This window comes from Pituophis catenifer, unplaced genomic scaffold (assembly GCF_029215685.1).
Source record: "Pituophis catenifer annectens isolate HBS135680 unplaced genomic scaffold, rPitCat1.0.hap2 SCAF_2, whole genome shotgun sequence".
In the NCBI taxonomy this organism is placed as follows: Eukaryota; Metazoa; Chordata; class Lepidosauria; order Squamata; family Colubridae; genus Pituophis; species Pituophis catenifer.
The window spans coordinates 132,803,247-132,826,119 of NW_027256882.1; the positions used below are offsets into that span (position 1 = coordinate 132,803,247).

General features: G+C 43.2%; 1 protein-coding gene across 2 annotated transcripts in view; it reads right to left on the reverse strand.

Annotated features, from left to right (window-relative positions):
- The window catches only part of LLGL2 (LLGL scribble cell polarity complex component 2), a 71,892-nt gene that overhangs the window by 10,503 nt on the left and 38,516 nt on the right, over positions 1 to 22,873 (reverse strand). For both annotated transcript variants that reach the window (XM_070934624.1, XM_070934623.1), the window contains exons 11-18: positions 18,288 to 18,505; positions 16,129 to 16,196; positions 14,204 to 14,357; positions 13,973 to 14,077; positions 11,059 to 11,351; positions 9,238 to 9,376; positions 3,537 to 3,681; positions 1,211 to 1,327 (exon numbers count right to left, since the gene is read on the reverse strand). In XM_070934624.1, the coding sequence (XP_070790725.1) occupies positions 1,211 to 1,327; positions 3,537 to 3,681; positions 9,238 to 9,376; positions 11,059 to 11,351; positions 13,973 to 14,077; positions 14,204 to 14,357; positions 16,129 to 16,196; positions 18,288 to 18,505 (1,239 nt within the window). The remainder of the gene's footprint in view (positions 1 to 1,210; positions 1,328 to 3,536; positions 3,682 to 9,237; positions 9,377 to 11,058; positions 11,352 to 13,972; positions 14,078 to 14,203; positions 14,358 to 16,128; positions 16,197 to 18,287; positions 18,506 to 22,873) is intronic.

A 22,873-nucleotide genomic window follows, 5' to 3' on the forward strand; every position in this document is an offset into this window, starting at 1 on the left:
AATGAATAGGTTAAAATATTGTGGGAATCTTGGCTCACAACAGGTCAAATATAACTATGGTTGAAAAGAAGTTTGATAATTGATGTGGTAATATTAGGGGATAATGAGGGATCCTTGTTGCTCTCTGAGCTCGATTTTTTTTCAGATGTTTCATTACCCAAACTAGGTAACATCATCAGTGCTACCTGAGTGGAATTTGCTCTCAGTTGATATTCTAGTGCAGTGATGGCTAACCTTTTCCGAACTGAGTGCCCAAAGTGCACGCATGTGCGTGCGTACCTGAACCCCCAAAATGCAATGCGCGTGTGGCCCCCACGCATAAGCATGTGGTTCCCCGCATGCGCCCTGCCACACACAGATGCGCGCCAGTAGTGAGTTGCTCCACCCACCTGCCTGGACATCAAATACGATCTGCGCATGCGCAGAAGCGGCAAGCGCGCGAGTGAAACAAGCATGCGAGCATACCGGTAGCAAAGGTAAGTGAAACCTACCTGATGCGTGCGCCCCACGCATGCACATGTGCGTGCGGCCCCCAGAAAACGCCTAGCCCCCCGCGCATGAGCGGTAGAGATCCAAAGACCAGCTGGCCAGTGGGAGGTGCGCGCGCATGTGCAACAGAGCTGAACTGGGCTGACGGCTCGCGTGCCCATAGAGAGGGCACTGTGTGCCACCTCTGGCATGCGTGCCATAGGTTCGCCATCACGGTTCTAGTGGCTTGCCCCGTCAGTGTTGGTGGGAGTGATCTTGGTGGGTTTTTGGTTGGGCTGTTTAATGTTAACTTGTTTGGCACTTCCTTGATTCCTTCTTGACTGTTGGTTTGATGTTAATCTTGGTTGCTACTCTATGCTCATGTGGGTGTTGGTTGCTGGTGGAGATGTGTTTTGGCCTTTTTGTTCCTTTTTTAACTTGTTGATTGTATCTTTTGCACATTGTGCGAATGTTGTTTATATAAACCACACGGCCATCTCCATGGGTCTCTGCTGCTCAGAACACTACAGCATGTATAAATACATCAGAGACTGCACATCCATTCACCAAGGGCCGGTAATATACTCACCCAAGTAGTTTTCTGATTTTCTGTTACACTATGAACTCATCACCCTCAAGACCATTTATCATGAAAAAATCATGAGTCAGCTCCTTCTGATAGAGTGGATAAGATCATCACATCCTCAACCCTAAATGCAGTTCATCAATGTGTCTCACTCACCCTGCTCTGCTCTCACAGGCTCATCCATTCTTCTCTCTGCTGGAGGAATGCGCAAGCAGAAGGCATACACTGTGCCCCCATTAGTACCTGCCCACAAAGAAGGGCTGTGCCGAGAACCTGAAAAGGGGAAAAGTCATGAGTGGAATTCTCATGCATAACAAGTGATGAAAAACAATGGTTTTTGTTTTGTTTTGTTCACACTGGGCTCAGATCTCCAATGTAAGCATCAATGTTTTCTGTATAAGTACAGAACTTCTCTGACTCAGCCCAGTCCATTCCAGCTCAAAGACATAATGAATAATGTGGACTAAATGCTTTCTTTAAAAATATTTATATTCCTAGCATTTGAGACAATGTGAAGAGACTGAAAAAATGGAAACAATTATGAGTCTGGACCAGAATCTGTATATCCAAACAGCCCTAATGAACCAGATAAAAATGTGCCTAATCCAGCAATGTATTTCCTTTTTTTAACATTTGTTGTCCAACAACTCTAATTAGCACAGCCTCTGAATCGAAGAGGTAGTATTTTCTTCTGTATACGATGGGGAAAGCCATCACGTAGCCCTTTTTTTACACTGCATTTGGCTTGTAAAAGTTAATACAAGCATGCCATTTTTTCCCTAAATTAAAAATTGGATTGTTACAAATGCCTTCCTCATTAAAGCCAATATTCCTTTTCTTAGTGTGATTTGTTATTCAAGTTCTAAAAAATTACTCTAGAAGAGGGGTTTCAAACTTAGTCAACACGTCATCACATGACTTTTCCCCCCTTTGCTAAAATGGGGGTAGGCATGGCCAGTGCGTGACACATGTGGCCCGCAGGCCGCGAGTTTGACACCCCTACTCTAGAAATTATGCATCTTGAATAAATGGTGATCACTGATCCATTGATCAATGGTCGCCATTTATTCAAGATGCATAACTCTCACACTGAGCCATAGTGAGCAGAATGCATACTGCAGGCTATTTCTGCTGACTGCCGGTTGCCAGCAGTTCGATTCTCACTGGCTCAAGGTTGACTCAGCCGTCTATCCTAGGGTCACCAACCTTTTGGACTTCAGGGACCACTAAATTCATAATTTTAAATCCCACGGACCACTAATATGATCTGCCTAATGACCGGCTGGGTGGGCATGGCTAGGTGGTCATGTGACTGGGTGGTCATGGCCAACTCAATGTCACTCACGTCAAGGGGCGCCTCACCGGCTTCTATTCACCCCTCCCATCCCAGCCACTCCTCCTCTGCCCACCCAGGTTCCTTAGGGCCCCAACAGGAAGCAGTTGTTGGAGCTAAGCAGCCACCACGAGAAAGAGTTGTCAAAACAGCTGGCTCAGTTCAAATTGGATCTGGCTGAAAAGGAGGCTCAGCAGAAACACCTCACTGAGTACTACGAGCATAGGCTTTCCAAGCAAAACTCCCTGCGGGAGTTCAAGGCCAGGTACAGGTGCCTGGAAGCTCAGCGGTTGAGATGGTCAGCCAGTTCCAAGCCATGATGCAGTCCCACTAGAAGAAGCCCCTCTTCTCTTTGCCACCAGTGGTGCTTCCCTCCAGTCTTTGCCAAAGCCCCGCACCAGGAGGCTGAAGCAGACCACAAGTCAGAATTTCTTCCCCCTCTGACCCGCACAAAACGACCCCGAAGATGGAGACTCTCTGCAGCAACACAATCATTGCACGTATTTGTCCCAGGAGCTGTAGTTTGAGGACCCCTGATTTAGTGCAATATAAAAAATGCAAATAATTTTTCTGCGGACCATCAGTGTCCACAGACCACCAGTTGGTGACCATTGTTCTATCCTTCTGAGGTCAGTAGAATGAGGACCCAGATTGTTGGGGGCAATATGCTGACTCTGTAAACCTCTTAGAGAAGGCTGTAAAGCACTGTGAAGCAGTATATAAGTCTAAGTGCTATTGCTACCTGTTCCAGGTGATTTAATATTTAGTGTACAGATGTAAGTGCATGGATGAATGTGCACATTCATTAAAGGGGTGTGGTGTGTTCTTTCCCTCTTGACAAACATTTCCTGATCAAAAACAAATAAACCTGTTGAAATATTTGGAAGAGTCACTTTCTAAAACTTTATCTAGAAGAGAACATATTTCATTAATGTCAGAAAACCTAATTGTTTCCAGCCAATTGTAGTGACCAGTTATAAAGAATCAAGTGATCCATGCATTCATGTGTGTTTTGTAGGCATTGGTGGAGAGTTAGATTCTAGCCAATGATGACCAGGAAATTATAAATGCTTCTCTACTAACCATTATTTGTTCTCTGAGCAAAGGGACACACAGCAAGTCCTCAAAAGTGAAGTATTTCTTACTTACTGTCTCTTAGGAAGGTGTCAGCAAAATATAAGGTGCGCACAAAGCCCGTGAAAGAGTCCTCTGCTGATCGTGCTTCAATCTTTCGTTGGACTGGAGCTAATTCAATTTCTTGTAATGCATCACGATTATGCCTGGAAATTCCCTCCTGCATTGTCCCATGAAATAAAATGGGCAACCATTGAATATCATCAGCCTTTGCAGCTCTCAAACAAGCAAAACTGTTCAGATTATGATGCTGCTACTCCACTTTTACTAATTTAGCAGTTAACTGAGAACAAACACATAGAGCCCTTGTGTAAAAATATCAAACGGATCTTATAAAATGAACCCATACTGCTGGGTAAGAAGCTGAGTATCAGATTCCTGTTGTAATAAATTTAAGGCTTCTGAATGGACTAGCTTCTGAGTGCATGCATTTGTTGAAAATGGCAGAAGGGCAAGAAATAATTTTTCCTTTCTACTAATCCAAAAAATCGAAGAAGCATGCGCAAGATGCCTTGGTGGTACAGGGGTTTAAGGCACCCTGTTATTAAGCTTATTAAGACCAGCTGCCTGCAATTACTGCAGGGTTCGAATCTCGCCAAGGCTCAAGGTTGACTCAGCCTTCCATCCTTTCTAAGATAGGTGAAATGAGGACCCAGTTTGTGGGGGCAATAAGCTGACTTTGTATAAATGTACAAAAGGATGAAGGCTATTGCTGAGCACATTGTAAGCCGCCCTGAATCTTCGGAGAAGGGCGGCATATAAATCAAATAAAAAAAAAAAAAAAAGATGGCGACCGCGCCACAAAGTGTTGCGATCTGATGGAGATGGCTTTAGGGCTCTAGGGGGTACCACAGGGGCACGGGGTTACCCGCGACCCCTGGCTTGGTCGGATGAGCTCGGGGCAAGCACTTTGAGATCTTCCTCTCCCCTGGGAGTACCCAGAATCGGTCTACGGAGGGCTGTAGCCGCACCGCTGCGACGCAGCTGAGGCAGTAGAGTGGTGGAATGGTGGTTTGTCGGTGGCGGCGTTAGTAGTGAGTGGAAGGCGGCCTGTTTGAAATCCATCTGCTCCACTCGGTAAGCCCCTCAGCAATACTTGGAGCCGGAGATGGCGGTGATGGCATTAGCGGGGATGGCGAAGTGGGCCCTGATATTAAAACAGGGCCGTGGCACACCCCATTGAAGTGTTGGTCGCTGTTGCCAAACGCTATCACTGGCATATAAAAGGATTGCCAGGGTGAAACCGAGAGGAGTACAAACGACCTGTTTCTGGACTAGAGATGAGAGACCCCTTCAGGGAAGACCTCTGATGGCTACAGAAGACCTGGAGGTCTCCTATGGAATTTAATGGAGGCTGGGGACTGGAAACTGTATGTTATCCCGGAAGAACTGAGGAGGATGGGGGGGAGGGGGGCGACAGGGTTTTCCCCGTTGCAATGATATCAACCTCCCCCCCCACAGTACTATTTATGCCGAGAAATGGGCTTATTATCTGCCCTCAACTGAAGGGGTTTCCCTCCTCCTCCCTTCCTTTCTCCTTCCCTCCTTCTCCCCTCTTTATCGGGACTATTACTCGGATATGATCATTGAGTATAGGATTACGCCAAGGATTATTCCATTTTTGCCCCCGGATTGAATGACTGACGGATTGATAAGACTTCTCTCTCCGACCATGGACAGCCAGTGAAGCAACTGCTGAGGGGGTCTTTTGCTACACCACGATCATGCCATCGGGAGGAGCATTTTTTCGATCTATGGCCGTTTCAGGGCCCCCTGCCATGAAAGGGCGGGTTGGATGTCGCTCCTGTTTGAATGCAATCGCCAGGACCCTTCCTACTATCGTGAGAGGACAGTGGAGATACCAGTGGAACTTCACTGAACAATGGCTGCATGTTACATCTTTCTTTGGAACTATTATATGGACCCCTGATTATGCTCTTTGCCTCTATCATTGCACTTGCGGATGTATACCACACTGGATCTTCTTGTGCTGCGAGATTCCCCCCTCTCGCAGATGTGGCCCTCCTCACTATCGAGGGCCTATCTCAATGACGGGCTTTGGGACCCAGAGAGATGGCATGTGAAAACTAGGGGTTTTTAATAAGGGTAGTAGGGAAGTTTTTAAGGGGACCCGGGAGGGGGGGAAAGGGTTGTAGAGATGGACCTGGGGGGGTCCGTATAGCCACTGCACGGGGGGGGGGGGGTATTGGATGGGCGCAGCGGAGGGGATGAATATGGTAGTCGGAATGGAGAGCCGGGGGCTTATAGGAAGGGCAGTGAAATTGAAACAATAAGTGGGAGGGGCAGATATGACGGGCGCAGGGGGCCATATCATGTCCCGGGGGTGCACACGCGCTGTATTCGAGCGATTGCGCACTCTGGCCCCCAATGCATGACTCGGGCCCTAGGTTGCACAGAGTCTCAGGCCCGGGGCCCTCGGCTGATGATGTGTAATGCCAGGTCGGTAGTTAATAAAGCCCCCCTCATTTGTGATCTTATTTTGGAGGGGGGTGCGGACCTGGCAGGAATTACGGAGAACTGGTTGGGCCAGATGAGGGGGTTCCCCCTCGTAGAAATGTGTCCACCAGGTTTTCGTGCATTTCATCAGCCGAGGGCTCAGGGGAGGGGGGAGGGGTGGTGATTATTAGGGAAAGTCTTTGTCCGAGGGAGAACACTGTTCCTCAGATAGCCGGGTGTGAGTCCCTGTTTGTGAAGTGGGGTCGTAGGGTGCAGATGGGTTTGCTGACTGCATACCTGGCTCCCTGCCACATGGCGGCGACCCTGCCCGAGCTACTCGACGTTATTGCCGGGGTGGCGGTTGACACCCTCAGACTTATTGTCATGGGGGACTTCAACCTACCATCTGCCGGCAAGATGTCAGAGGTGGCTAGGGAGTTCATGGCTTCCATGGCGGCCATGGACCTGACCCAGTTAGTTCAAGGCCCCACTCACATGGGGGGACACACCCTGGACTTTATTTTCATCTCTGGTCAGTGGTTGAATGATCTTGGTAGAGGGGACCTAGACATTAAACCCTTGTCATGGACAGATCATTCACTCCTTCATTTGGACTTTCCAATCGCTTCCCCCTGCCGCAGGGAGACGGAACTGAGTAGATGGTTCCGTCCCAGGCGCCTGATGGATCCCAAAAGGTTCCTGATGGAGCTTGGGCCGTTTCCTGAGACTCTGGCACACGACTCGACTGAAGACATGGTGGCCGCCTAGGATAGTGCGGCCACCGGGGCCTTGGACCGCGTCGTGCCTTTGTGGCCTCTGAACCGATGCCGATCTCAATTAGTACCTTGGTTCTCTGAGGAGCTGAGAGAGATGAAGCGTCGGAAAAGATGCCTAGAGAGCATCTGGAGGACTAGTCAATCCGATTCTGACCGAACACTGGTGAGGGCATATATCAAGACCTACCTAGTGGCGATAAAAGCGGTAAAATCTAACTATTTTTCCGCTCTTATCGCATCTGCAGAGAATCGGCCAGCCGCTCTGTTTAGGGTGACCCACTCCCTTCTTTGGGGGGAAGTGCGGGAAGATCCCTTGCAGGGTCGAGCTGAGGATTTTGTACAATTCCTGCATGATAAAGTCGCTCAGATTAGGGAAGGCCTGGACTCCGACTGGGTGAGTCCAGGGGAGGAGACCGGGGCAGGTCTGGAGAATGTTATCTGGGAAGGATTTGATCCTGTGACTCCCAAGGATGTGAACAGGATTCTGGGCAGGATTAGTGCTGCCATATGTTTGTTGGACCTGTGTCCCTCCTGGTTGGTACTGGCCTCCCGGGAGGTTACACGAGGCTAGCTCCAGGGGATTATAAATGCTTCTTTGAGTGAGGGTGCCTTTCCCACCGCCTTGAAAGAGGCAGTGGTGAGGCCCCTCCTCAAGAAGCCATCCCTGGACCTGGCTATCTTAGCTAATTACCATCCGGTCTTCAACCTGCGCTTTGTGGTGAAGTTGTTGAGAGTGTGGTGGCACGACAACTTCCTCAATACCTGGATGAAGCTACTTATTTGGACTGGTACCAGTCAGGCTTCAGGCAGGGGTACAGCACGGAAACGGCATTGGTCACGTTGGTGGATGATCTCTGGAGGGCTCGGGACAGGGGTTGCTCCTCTGTCCTGGTCCTACTAGATCTCTCAGTGGCTTTTGATACCATTGACCATGGTATCATGCTGCAGCGGTTGAGGGGGTTGGGAATAGGAGGCACCGTGCTACAGCAGTTCTCCTCCTTCCTCTCCGACTGCTTGCAGTTTGTGTTGACAGGGGGGCAGAGGTCGACCTCGAGACGCCTTGATTGGGGGGTGCCGCAAGGGTCGGTCCTCTCGCCCCTTCTGTTCAACATTTATGTGAAGCCGCTGGGTGAGATCATTCGTGGTTTTGGGGTGAGAGTCCATCAGTACGCTGATGACACTCAGCTGTACATCTCCACCCCAGACAACCCCAACGATGCCCTTGATGCGATGTCCCACTGCCTGGAGTCCGTGCAGGTCTGGATGGGGAGAAATAGGCTCAGACTCAACCCTTCCAAGACCGAGTGGCTGTGGCTTCCGGCGCCCCGATATAGTCAGCTGGCGCCATCACTGACTATTGGGGGTGAATCTCTCCCCCCCACAGAGAGGGCTTGCAATCTGGGTGTCCTCCTGGACGCACGGCTGTCTTTAGAAGAGCATATGATGGCCGTGGCCAGGGTGGCTTTTTATCAGGTTCACCTGATCCGCCAGTTGCGACCCTTTCTGGATCGGGACACCTTGCGCATGGTCACTCATGCCCTTGTCACCTCCCGGCTAGACTACTGTAAGGCTCTCTACATGGGGCTCCCCTTGAAGAGCACTCGGAGGCTCCAACTGGTCCAGAATGCGGCCGCGCGGGTAGTTATGGTCGTGACCCGTTACGCCCATGTAACACCTCTCCTGCGCGAGCTGCACTGGCTCCCAGTGGTCTTCCGGGTGCGATTCAAGGTGTTGGTTACCACCTTTAAAGCGCTCCATGGCTTAGGGCCGGGGTACCTCTGAGACCGACTTCTGCCGCCAGTAGCCTCCCACCGGCCAGTTCGCTCCCATAGAGAGGGGCTCCTCAGGGTGCCATCGGCCAAGTTTTGTCGGCTGGTGACACCCAGGGGGAGAGCCTTCTCTGTGGGTGCTCCTGCCCTTTGGAACGAACTGCCCCCGGGAAATATGTAAGATTTCTGATCTCCGTGTATTTCGCTGCGCTCTTAAAACCCTACTGTTCCGCCAGGCTGGGCTATCTTTGTGAATGATTTTAAATTGGGTGTTTTAATTAGGTTTTAATTCTGAGCCAAAATTATTTATTACTTTTAATTGGTTTTTAAATTGATGTATATATATTATGTTTTAATTGGCTGTACACAGCCCCTAGTCCTTCGGGAGGAGGGCGGTATAGAAATTAAATTAATAATAATAATAATAATAATAATAATAATAATAATAATAATAATAATAATAATATAAATAATAATAATAATAATAATAATAATAATAATAATAATAATAATAATAAATAAATAAATAAATAAATAAATAAAAGCCCAAGTTGTCTTCACTCAAAAGCAGCCCTCTTATTTGAATCTCATTCTTTTCTTCTTGCAACATGTCAGTGCCACGGAAGGCAATATCAAGATCCAGCACCACTTACCTGTCATTAAAAAAAAAAGGATGTTAACAACCGTGTGAAGCCAAAGAACGCATTGCCTCACCTGGGCAGTTTGCCGCTTCTGATTTGAGACTCTGCTCCTTCGTATCCTGCGGAAGGACTGACGGAGAGACTTCTTTAAGGACTTCACCCTGGAAAGCGGGCCTTCCAAGGCCAGATGATCATTAGGATGGAGGGTGCACCTAGAAGGAAGCCAGTAGACATGTGGTCTAATCCCAGGGCATTATGACATTTCTTCCATTCAAAATACTAAACTGTGCACTTAATATACTTCGCTAGATGCCAACATTGGCCAATCTTTATAACCAACATGCTGGCAAAATATTAGAAGCCCTGTCAAGAACCTTCCAATAGTTACTTGTGGATTTCTGTCAAATCAATGTCACAGATTAGTTTCCAAGCCATATTGACCTGATATTTTAAAATTATGTAGCTGGTTAATATTTATGGTAACTTCAGATAAATTATCTCAGTGATCCTTATCTTTCTAATGGAACACCAGTCCTAAGTTCATGAAGAATCCACCTGTCAACACCTCCCCACCTAGCAGTCAGGAGGGCTTTGCTTTTATTCTGCCAGCGAAACAGTTAGAAGCAGCATAGTTTCCACCTATTCTGCCATGTTCTACAATGTTTTAGAATCCCTAATCTTCTTCCCCCTTAGTTGGAACTGGCACCCATTTGGTACATTTTGTCTCTATATTGCATCTGAACTAATTGGAGCTTAAGCTCTTTTTTTGGTAGGATTTTGGGAACCAGGATTCTTCTCTATAGTTTGCCCAGAGAATTCCATCTAATTATACAGACATACTCTTGATACTTTTCCTATTATTTTTCAGATGTCCAGTACAAATTACAACTAATTTAACAGATATTTGCATCCTAGACATAAACTGTTTCAACTCTTACCCTCAAAACGACGCTTTAGAGCATTGCACACCAGAACAATCAGACACAGTTTTTTCCTAAACGCCATCACTCTGCTAAACAAATAATTCCCTCAACACTGTCAAACTAGTTACTAAGTCTGCATTACTATTAATCTTCTCATCGTTCCTATCACCCATCTCCTCCCATTAATGACTGTATGACTGTAACCTTGTGCTGGTATCCTTAGGATTTATATTGACTGTTTCCTAATATGATTTGATTGCTTATTTGTTCCCTATGACTATCATTAAGTATTGTACCTTATGATTCTTGGCGAATGTATCTTTTCTTTTATGTACACTGAGAACATACGCACCAAGACTAATTCCTTGTGTGTCCAATCACACTTGGCCAATAAAGAATTCTAATCTAATCTAATAATGAGGAGGATAATGATTTACTTAAATCAGGAGTAAGCAATGCTTTGATGGCTAGTAGTTACATTTAAAGTTTAGGGAAGCTAAGATCAAAGTAGGTAGAGCAAGGCTGTCAAACTCCCAGCCTGTGGGCCGGATGCGTCACGTGCTGGCCACGGCCACGGCCAGTTTAGACAACCCAGAGGTAGAGCAATGCTAACCATGCAAGGCTGCATAGTACCCATTTATGATAGCAACAGAATTATCAGTGGGTTTTACAGGATGGCCTTTTTGTTTTCACAGTTATGTTAAACTTTTAAGTCTTTTTTCTCACCTCCGAATTAGCAGCAGCCATGGTGGTGCAGTTTGAAAGAGCTCCAAGAATGTAAAAAACTGGGACTCAGTGACCTAGGCCATTCCCTGCCTGGGTTAGAGTTCATTGCAAAACCTCCAGGTTATTATGTCAAAAAATATGATAGTAACACCAGAATTGAAAACAGAAAAGCTTTAGAAGCTGTATATCAATACATGTCGCATAAGCCTTCTTTTAAGTATCATCTTTCCCAGAAAGTGACTTACTTCACAAAAACCAGACGCTTCTGCTGATGATCAAACAGCCCAAATCCATGGCTTGTACCAAAGGCCACAAGTTTCCATTCTGAATGAAGGGCCAGTGATGTGACGACTGCCGGGGGCTGACATTGAACCAAGACAAATGGCTGAAAGCCAGGCTCAAATTGGACAGGCCCATCCCTGGTTTTCAGGCGTTCATGGCCCTTCCACTTGTAGCCTTCTTGGTCCTGGAGAAAGTCTGCTTCTGCGTGTTCAATCCCTTGTTCCGCTTCTTCATCATTCAGTTCCATGACAAGGACCTTCAGATAGAGATAGATTTCATTCATAGCTGCCCTGTGAAATCTCGATACTGCAAATCCCACATTATTTGCACAAGCATTTAATCCAAAATAAATACACTTCCTCCTTTTACCGGCGCAAAACAATTCACCATTTCATTTGTTTTCAGACTGCTTTATTTTCATGTTCCTTGGTAGGGGCAGGGAATTCCAACCATCACATTTATTTTGGGACATAATCCAAGAAAAGGATGTTGCTTTAACATCCAAAAAGTCCAAATAAAATAGAAGCAAGATGTAAGCCTTATCTGGTAGTAAAGTGACTATCGGTAGTCCTCGACTTACAACCATAACAGCCCAAAGTTTCTGTTGCTAAATAAGCAATCTGTTAAATGAATTTTTACCACCTTTCTTGCCACAATTGTTAAGTGAATCAGTGAAGATGTTAAGTTAGTGACATAATTGTTAAGTGAATCTGGCTTCCCCATTGACTTTGCTTCTTAGAAGGTCGCAAAAGAGGATCACATGACCCTGGAATACTGCAGTAAATATGAATCAATTGCCAAGCATCTAAATTTTGATCACATAACTACTATAGGAATGCTGCAAAGGTCGTAAGTGTGAGAAATGAAGACTGAAGACCTGTTTCTGCCAGCGAACCTGGGGAACCCAGAGCGGGATGGAGCCCATTAAATGGCTCGTGTGAAATGCTGTTGCCAGGGTGGGGGGTTATTTTATTATTTGAAGTTATTATATGACTCTTCTTTTATTAGTTTTATTGCTTTTATATGAGGTTTTATATTCTGTAAGCCGTCTTGAGTCGCCATGGGCGAATAGGCAGCAATATAAATTCCATAAATAAATAGTCATAACTCACTCTTTTCAGTGCCATTGTAATTTTGAATGGTCACTACTGAGGACTACCTGTATTAAAATGTTTTTGCACAAGCAGCTTTTAGGGGAACATTTACAACGCTATGACCAGTAAGAACAAGAACGTATTACCCAAAACAGTATTATCCTAAACATTTAGAAAATTATGCCTTGTAAGCATTTTGTGAAATGTCTAAAATTTTATCCAGCAGTGCAACAAGAGATTTTTACACATATAGTGCTACTCCAGCTGCTTGTTGGTATTCGCTTTATGACAGCCTTTAAAAAAAAACCAGTAAAAGAAAAATCATTCATAAAATTACTTGAGCATGACAGGCTGCTACCTTCGTGTTTATGGAGACTGGGACAAGGGCTAATAATTAAAAAATACTGTTTGACAAATCAATACAAGTGCTTCTTGCAGTCAATATCTGAATGACTCCTATATCAGTTTTTAAAATGGTTCTAAGTTCATCAGGAATCTACTGTGGTTTATGTAATATATTTCAATGAAAATCCAACAGAAGCATTAAAAGCAAATTTGTATCTACAGGAATGCACTTTAGAACAAAATAGATGCATATGTGATTTATTTGTCATAACTGGCCTTTCCTGCTCGAGTAGGTGATACATCATTTACACATCAAGTGCATCTAACTATATGTCTGCACTGGGCTGGTTAACTTTGCAAGCTGCACTGGTTGCCGATAAGCTTCTCGGTGCAACTCAAGAAGTTGGTTATAAGCTATCAAGCCCTATGTGATGTAAAGCCTAGTTGATGCATTCCTGATTTCTTTTTTTAAAAGGCCATCTATTGGTTACTTGATATTTTCCTTGCCATCTCCTGTGGCGTCTGCCCTAGTTGATCTCTTTTGGATTTCTTTGATTCAAAAATGCCAACTACTGGCATTGTGGAAGTGTGCCTCCACTCTCATGGTGCCTGCCCTCTGGAATCTCCTGAAACACAATATCATCTTCCACATTTTGGGCTAGTCTGGATGGAGCCTCTGGTTGAGTGTGTGATATATGTGTTGCTAGTTGGATTCACCATCAAGTTTCATGTTTTGGTCTGACTATATACTTGTTATTTTATTTCCTTATTTTGGTTTTAACGAAAGTCAACAGGTACTGGGGTGGGGTGGCAGGGGCCACAGAAATGGAGTGCAGAGAGGTCAAAAGGACAGAGATTTGGGGGAAACAAATTGGGGGGGAGCTGAAGAGATGAACAGGGCAGGAGAAGTATGAGGTCCTGACCTAACAATGGCATAGTCCTAGCCTAGTGAATCGTAACCAGGATTACTAGAACTGCTCTTGATAAGCAATCAATTCATATGATATTTCATCTAATAACCGCTTTGTTTAGTAATGAATATTCTGATCATAACTGGGTTCACTAAGGGAGGATTACCTGTAATTGTAGCTGTATTTGGGAACACATGTTGAGTAAATAGCAACACTTGGGTACTGCATGCAGAAGGACTGCTGAAGAGATATGGCTTGCTAGAGTTTGGAAATTATTTCCCCAGTGTGCAGTGAAGAGACCATTGTCTGAGAATCCACTTTTTAGCCAGATTAGCACAGAAAGGACACAATATCTGAGTAGGCTGGATTTCATCCAATTCCCCCAACCCTGAAATTGTTAGGATAACAGAGACGATCTAACAGATCTGTCTAATTAAGAAGGATAATTGTACCAGTGTGAAAGCACAGGTCTCTAAGCTACAATAGCCCATACAAATCCCTTTGATATATATTCATCCTATTAGTACCTGTCCTGCTGTCCCTGCTACAGCTAAATAGCCACTGTATTTGCATAAGAAGATCTTCTGGATTCCAAGTCTGGGGTCATCACTGTAAGGGTCAAAGGAGCCAACCTAATGCAGCAGAGAAAGAAGCAACAAATATCACCTGAGCACAAAAATACAGTACTGCAAAGAGCACTTCTTTGAAAGTACATAATACGGAACAAGCTTTGGCTTCGGCAGGTTAAGGCTGCTTACCTTGCGCAGTGGAGGCCATTCATCCTCTCCCAGTTGGTTCATATTGTCATTGAGATCTGCATCAGTGAGAAACACCTTCACTGTGCTGAGTTTATACAGGAGGCTTAGACACACACCAGATGCATTCCAGAACCGCACTGTGCCATCCTCATGCCTGAGCCCAAAGCAGAAAGGCAGGTTATATCAGAATCACACCCTGATTTCTAAGCAAGACAGATGCTGAATGACTGGCTGCTCCATAATCAAGGCTAACCTGGTGGAAGCGTTTTAGTCAATACATATTAAGTATTAATGGGGGGAAAAAATAATCTAAATTTCCTCTTGTTATTCATGTAGGCTTACAAAACTTTCATTATGCGAAATTCCTTTTTACACTGATCTCTCTCTGCATGCACCTCAAAGCAGTTTTGGCAGAATATTGTAGGGCAGCCTTTCCATACTTGGTGTCTCCAGACTATTTAGACTTCAGATCCATAATCTCCAGTCAGCATGCTGGCTAGAAATCTATGTCACTGCAGGTGAAGACCACTTGGAGGTCATCAGACTGGGGAAGAATGTCATCAAGTGCATACTGAGCCTATACTATACAGATAGGCATATAGCCCAAACCAATACTGAGCTGATCTGCCTAGTGCAGAAAGAAGAGCTGCCCCAGAACATTTCTTGGTCACATCAGTCTGCAGGTGCCTGGCAGCAAGTCTTTTGAGGACACCTGTACCTGTTCCTCCTTCTTAGTTCATCAAGATAAAGAAAAGTAGGGCAGCTATGTTCTATCCATATTTGTTTCCAATAGTTCTGAAGTATATTAAAAAATATTTACCTGGAAAGGGACTTTTCTTTCCAATGAGTGTTCTAAAGTAGCTTCTCTCTCATTGCTCAACTTAGTAAATCAAATATAAAAGAAATAAATTGCCATAAACAATTTGAATGTTTATCAGTCCACTTTTGGTTTACTAGTCTTGGGCTATCCTTCCCTACCATGGTTACTAGTCTGTCTAATCCCTACATAACACTTAAATAATCGGTGCCTGGACTTACCAATCTTCCTCTCTCTAGTTCCACTCCTCCTCTATTTTCATTTCTTAAATTACAGCTACAAAATTCCTGAACCAACTGCAACGCTTTGTTACCCTCCTGATTTTTGCAGGATAGATATAGGAGATCTATATAAACCACAGCTATTTTTTTAAAAAATGAATGTGTTTTTTAAAATGTTGGTATTACACATGTGTATGTATACACACAGATATATATTCCATGCACCTTCATGTGAGATCAAACAGATCTCACATTGTTGTGTGTGTGGGGGGAGGGGGGGGGATAATGACTGATCTATCCCCATTTTACTGCTTACAGCAGTACATCAGAAATTGATTTGTATCCTAATTGAGTATATGAGGTTTGGTGAAGAAGTATCATATTCCAGAAACAGCATCAGTAACATTTGGCTTTCAGGACTACATATCCCAACTCTTGCATGCAAATATCTCTCTTTAACTTAACTGGCAAAGTGTCTGGGTCTTTAAGTACAAACTTTAAGTACAATCAGGAATTTGCACAAAAATCCTGAAAATCCTTTTAGAACGCTTTTGTCTTTTTTTGAAATTCTAGATAGATAAGGCAGCAATATGAGGCTACTTAATGTGCAGAGCATGAAGGATTACATCACCTGTAGCATCCTAGCCCACTTGTTTACTTACATGTTAAAAGGTTGTTTTTAAAATGGAGTGTTCAGAAAGCCAATTTAAAGCCTGCAATTTGGTCATTTCCAAAATGATTGGCACCTCATTTACTTGCTGCAAAGGTTATGGCCCTTATTTTCTATTGATTGCTTGTTACAGACTAAGCAGAGGGGAATAAGGCAGTGACGAGTTACTGTTTCTACAGGAGTAAAGCCAAGGATGAATTTGCATGCTTATACCTACCCGGTAAGCAGTAAATCCCGCTGGGGAGGATCTGGAGCTTTGCTGGTACCCCCATTAATTGGCCAGGGCTGGGAAAAGGGAAAAGAGAAATTGTGGGAGGAGAGTTCACAAACGGTGAAGGACCATGATGTCTTTACAGAATAAAAGACTTGGTAGCAGGAAGCAATTAAAATCCATCAACCACTTGTTTATGCGATTCAAGGTGTTGGTTACCACCTTTAAAGCGCCCCATGGCTTAGGACCGGGGTATATACGAGATCGCCTTCTGCCGCTGATAGCCTCCCACCGGCCAATACACTCCCACAGAGAGGGGCTCCTCAGGGTGCCGTCGGCCAAACAATGTTGACTAGCCACACCCAGCAGGAGAGCCTTCTCTGTGGGGGCACCAGCCCTCTGGAATGAGCTGCCTCTAGAGGTTCGTATGATCCCCGACCTGCGTACCTTTCGCCGTGCCCTGAAGACTCTTTTATTCCAACAAGCCGGGCTGGCCTAATAGGAATTTTAAATTGGGTGTTTGTTAGTTTTTAATTTCGTGGGCCAAATTTTATATATTTGTTTTTAAATTGTTCTTAAATTTTGTGGTGTATATGTGTTTTAATATGGCTGTACACCGCCCTGAGTCCTTTGGGAGAAGGGCGGTATAGAAGTTCAATAAAATCTAAAAATCTAAATCTGAAATGACTCTATGCATGTATGACTGCATGCATTCATGTGCAATTTTTCCATGTGAGGATGGACTGCAGCTGAACACAAATCCCCCTTCCTGTTAAGAAACTCTACAGATGTACATCAATACATGTCCAGAGTCTCCCTTCTCCTATACTATACAAATATCTATATAACAGAGTTACTGTAGGGACTGAGGAACATGGATATGACAAGAGATCAGCAGGTAAGGTTGGTTCACGCAACCCATTATACATCTTCCAGGCTGGCAGCAAATCTTAGCTTTCACACTCTTAAGTGCTAATGAAATCTGGCCCAATTTCAGTTTTTTTGAGCTCTGCCAATTGACAAGACAACACCTTTCCAAAATTTCAGAAAGATACTCTTTCCTGATCTGCTTGGAAATAATCTTATAAGCAGATAACTATACAATTGGGCAAGATTTAATAGAAGTACAGGATTCGGTTACTTTTAGATAAAAAGGAAGATTAAGCTTCACTGCATGACACACAAGAGTGACATATAAAAAAGCAAAGGGATACAGGCAGTCCTCGACTTACAACCATTTAGTGACCATTTGAAGTTACAACTGCATTGAAAAACATGACTTCGGACTGTTTTTCACACTTACAACCATTGCATGGTCAAAATTCAGACACTGGCCAACGGACTCATATTAATGCGGTTGCAGTATCTTGGGGTCATGATGATCACCTTTGGCGACCTTCTGACAAGCAAAGTCAATGGGATAGCCAGATTCATTTAACAACCGTGTTACTAACCTAACAACTGCAATGATTAATTTAACAAGAAAGATCATAAAATGGGGCTTAACAACTGTCTTTCTTAGGAATGGAAATTTGGGGCTCCACTGTGATTGTAAGTTGAGGACTACCTGCATTAGTGTTAGTGGGAAAACTAGTTTTCCTCATAATAACAAACTCTTGGGATAATTTTGTGGCTAAAATTATCTACCAATAATTTCATTAGTGAGCTATGCAATATTTTAGAGTTGATTTGGGTGAACTATGGAGAAGACCAAATGAAGCACCTGTCTCTGTCCCAATTAAAACAACTGTTCCTATTTCCAGGAATACTATGAGCCCACCCCTCCCCCCAGTGAAAAATAATGCAGCTGCCTTAATGAGTAGCAGGTAAGTTCTGGATTCATACTTCTGCCACATTATATTAGTGCTAGCAAAGAGTACTTTATCACCATGGCAGGATTATTCACAATCTCTAATTCATTTTATATTCTTTATTTTTCCTCTAATGTCAATCAAGCAGGTACTATACAATTTATCAAATGAAACTGGTGCTGAGACTGTCATTTTCCCCTTTGCTCCTATATTTCCTTAGAAGCAGGAATACTTTTTACCTCCAAAGCCTTATTTGAGGTCATTCAAAATTCAGTATTAGCCAAGGAGAAAAATAATCACAATCTACATCCACTTCAAATGCATTCCTATTTCAGTAGGACATGCAAGTCATACCATATTAGAAAACTGAACATTCTGCTTGCTCCCAACATTGATGATCCTTTCCCACAATTTTAGAGGAATGTTGGAGACATGGTGAGAACATGTGATGGCCGAGCAGTGGAGAGATGCAAGATACGGGGGTTGGATAGATGGCCAGCCAGGAGACTTCAGGTCTATTACTACTAGTTCTTCTTCTGCCAATACCACCATGGCGGAAGGATCATCAAACTCTGTGGGAGAGAGAATCATCTATAACTATCATTTCACAGAGGGGTGCACAAACTCAAAATACTAGTTACAAGGTTTATCTAGGTTAAAGGTTCAGCAAGAATCTAGTATTTAATACTGAGTTAGGGGAATCTCACATTTTTATGTTGTAAACCCCTGGGTGTCATTTTTGTAAAGTCTAGGAACATAGAAACACAATAAAGATAGCGGTGGGATTCAAGTAATTTAACAATCAAGTAATTTAATCTCTGCCCCTAATGATTTCTTCCCACAACCACTTTGCCAAACTGCTCAGGAAGTTAATAACCGGTTCTCCCGAAGTGGTGCGAACTGGCTGAATCCCACCACTGAATAAAGACTGAGAGACAAAAGTGAGTGTTTACATTTTTCCTAAACATTCTAAAGTGACATCAGATTCCACTTTTATGGAAAGGAACTTCATAGCACTGGAGCCACCACCCAAAAGTCCATGGCCTTTATAACTGAAGGCAATCCACTGTCCAAAATGGCATGTTCAAAAGGCTTTTACCAGAGGAATGTAATTCCCAGATAACTATTTAAAGAGGAAGTCATTTTTTCAAGGCAGAAAATTCCAAAACATTTAGGGATTTTAATGACATTTTAGCCATAAACCCAGGGCCATCTTAACAGCATTATGGGCCCCCAGGCAAAGCAGTGTACTGGGGCCCCTACGACAATTACTCGCAGGAATAAAAATGTAAATGGTCAATAAAATTAAACATATATTTGCATGTTAGTATTAATTTAAAAATGCAGTTAAATGCAATAAATATGTTGCTGTATTTATATGATACAAGGCGCATAGAAGAGTTAACATACACAGATTAGTATGGGGCCCCTATGCTCGTGGGGCCCACGGACACGTGCCCATCAAGCCCATGCGTTAAGACAGCCCTGCGATAAACCTATTGGGAACCGACATGGTTTAGTCAGAAAAGTGTTACATGCTCAGACTTGAATTCAGTTGACAGCTTGGCTAATTTTTCAAGGGCATCCACCCTTTCACCAAATGGATTACAACAATCCAATCAAGTGGTACACAAACCCATCAATATTGGTAGCTAAATCAGATCTTTCCAGGAAGAGACATACGTAACTAGAGGGGGAAAAAAGTCCCTTCTGAAAGGCTGAGCTCTTTCCCAACCCACTAAGCTCTTTCTTTTGTCTAAATTCAGTTTTAACCTGCAACACTTTATCTAGTCCATAATCTAGCCCCAGGGGGAATTTGAACTTAGGCCAATTGGGTAAATTTCAGGTTCTTAAAATGTACCAACTTGGCTAGTTACGAGAATCGTTATCTGGAGAATAAGAATTGCGTTATAGCTTTGACACTACTTCTACTGGAGAACTTATTAATTTGCTTTTGGAAAAGAAAATGCAGATAAGTTAGCATTACATTTCAGTTAAAATATATACTATTAAAACTGAAGTTAGCAACACTGATTCTTCCCTATGATCACTATACACACATTTCTGTAAAGCACTATGAAGTGGTATATAAGTCTAAGTGCTATTGCTATTTCCATTCCAGAGTCTCAGCATGTACTTTCCGCTAATGCATCGTTACAGTTTTCAGGTTACAGTGGATCCTGGAAGCTCAGAAAATGTGTTATCAAAGAATTATTCATAGCTCCTCCAAAATGTCAAATCTTTAAAAATATCTAAAATTTCATATTTAACAATTTTATCACATGCAACTTTAAATTGTCACATGATTTATATGTAAAAAAAAAAAGTAAACAGGTAGCAACATTTAAATTAATCAAAAATTAATTAAAGGTATTCATATTTAATTCCAGGCAGAATTTGATTTATTTTTCAAAAAAAGTATTTTTTTAAAAAGTAAATGAATTCTTCCTTCTTTCCTCTAAAAAAAACTTAAAATTACATAACTGTGTAACATAATAGACACAAAGATGTAAACAGATTTATCAATAAATAAACTTAACAATAATTAACAAACTATAATTTTACAGACATTTATTGGAAAGAGTATGTTATGCTGAAAAGAGGAAGATTTTTGGGTAGGATTGTAATCTCCCTTCAAACATGTGCCAGCATCTATAACATAAGCAGTGCACTTTGCAAGTAAAATTACCATTAACCATTTTCCTACTATATGTCATCAATCAATACAGTAATTATAGAACTGCCTGAAATCTGATAAAAAACATTTCTTTATTTAAGGAAGGAGATAAGCAAGATAAGAACCTTCTAGAACACCCAAATGACTTCTTCCTGAGTGCTGATGATATACGCATACTTTTGCTTTCGTGAAATGTAATAATAGGGACGTGCAAAATGTTCTATGCATAACTGCTGTTCTGGGAAGCAATTTCTGGTTTCATGCCCAAATCACCTGCCACTCTATCTGAGTGAAGCTATGCCAACTTCTCCCTAACACTTCCCCCCCAGGCTGCCTCTCATTAGGCCCCACCCCCTCCCTGGGCACATAGAACCCTCCCCACCTCCATCCCCCTTCAGCTCCCGGAATTCCTGCTTTCATCCCTTCTCATTCCAAGAGGACCATGCCCCATGCCCTATGCCTCCTAGACCAAGAGGGAAATGTTTGGCCAACCAGACTCTCTTCTCATCAGAGTTAGAATTCCAACCTCTCATCAATGTATCCTCAAATCAGACAGGGTTGTGTTTGCCCTTGCCACTGCAAACCCTGGCACTTCCCACAATACAGGTCTAAGATGGAGATGTCACTTCAGGCCAAGGTGCTCACACAGACATGGCTCACACAGCAGATGAATCAGCCTTGTTATGAGCAGGCAGCCAAATCTCAACCACAGATGTGTGAGTTCACAGGAGATGATGAGTTTTCCTGGTTTCTATGCCAAACTGGCTCTTACCTACCTACCTATCTATCTGGTTATTAGTCCACATCTTCACAATTAAAAACATATCCCACCCTATGCAAAAAGTGGCCCAAGAAAACACCCTGCAAAATGCATTGTAAGCTGGTATCCGTGCAATGTAAACTTTGCTTAAGCATTACTGGTAACCTTCCTTCATTAGGCATTGCTAAGTCAAAGTACAAAGCCATCTGAAATGGCCACATCTGGTGGCACATTTCAGGCAGAAAACACTGTATAAAACATACAATAATAATAATAATAAAAAAAGAGTGCCATTTCTCCACCGGAGCAGTTCTTGGAAAAGAGAGATATTCTCCTCTCGTATTATTTCCAACTGGCAGAGTAGCCAGCATTTTTGTACACTCTCCCCAACAACCTGTTTTTTCAGAAGCCATCCCAACTGATTGGAGCCCAGACCCTGAATAAACACAACAGCTTCTCAACACCAGGCGTACAATTATAGGAATATTACTCATGGACAATGAGTGACCGAAGGGCTCAAAGTGCTGAGCAAAACAAACAATAAGTAAGACTGGCTAAGGCTTCAGAAAGCAGCCACTGCAAGCCACAGAAACCTCAGATGACTGAACAATTTCCTGGATTAAGCAGGCAAGTTCCGGTTTACATTGCAATTCATGCGGTTTGTGCCAGCAGCTTGTCAGCAAAGCACTGTCACTAGGACCCTGAACTTCCATGGGACTGAGGTTGCACTGCCTCTTTTGGCAGCAACACAGAAGAAAGCTGAGCTCAATGCTTGTGTTTCTTTTCTCTCTTTCTCTCTCTCTCTCTCTCTCTTCCCCCGCCCCCAAGGAACAGGAATGGAGCATTAACAGTTCCTTCTGTCTGGAAGCAACTGAAGCAAAGCCAAAGGGATGGAGCAAGACCAAGATAAGGAAAAGCCCGGGGCTTCATATGAAGAAAGCTTACTCATTCGCAGATACTTAAGATAGCCTTCCCAAGTAGTATGAGTCTCCAGTGCTTCCTGGTAAATTAGGAGTCAAATCTTTGAGGGAAGAAAGAATGGCTTAAATCCAAAGGACATTTGGGCCCTTTCACCTTGAAGTCTGTCCCTCATTAAGTCCCAGCAATCACCAGTACAAGAAGCAGGTCTAATTTCCTTCCTGCTCTAAACTATTTGTTTGTACAATTAAATGTTCCAGATAGCAATTAAGAAAAACAAAACTATGATGTATTGGTGCAAATCAGAAAAAAGATGTTAACATTGTGAAACAGTTCCTGCATTTCAATAAAGTAAGGTTCGTTTCAGATTGTTATATCAATGTATTGTGATAGGGAAGATATGTGACTTTTCAACTACTATCAATATTTAAAATCAATTTTCCCCAACATTTTATATTTCACTCCTTTATCTGAACATTTTGTTTTCACTTTAATGTACATTTAATACATTTAAATACTATTTAAACTTTGAATATACTTTGTGTATTTAATACAAGCTAATGGAATAAAATCACTGCATAATAT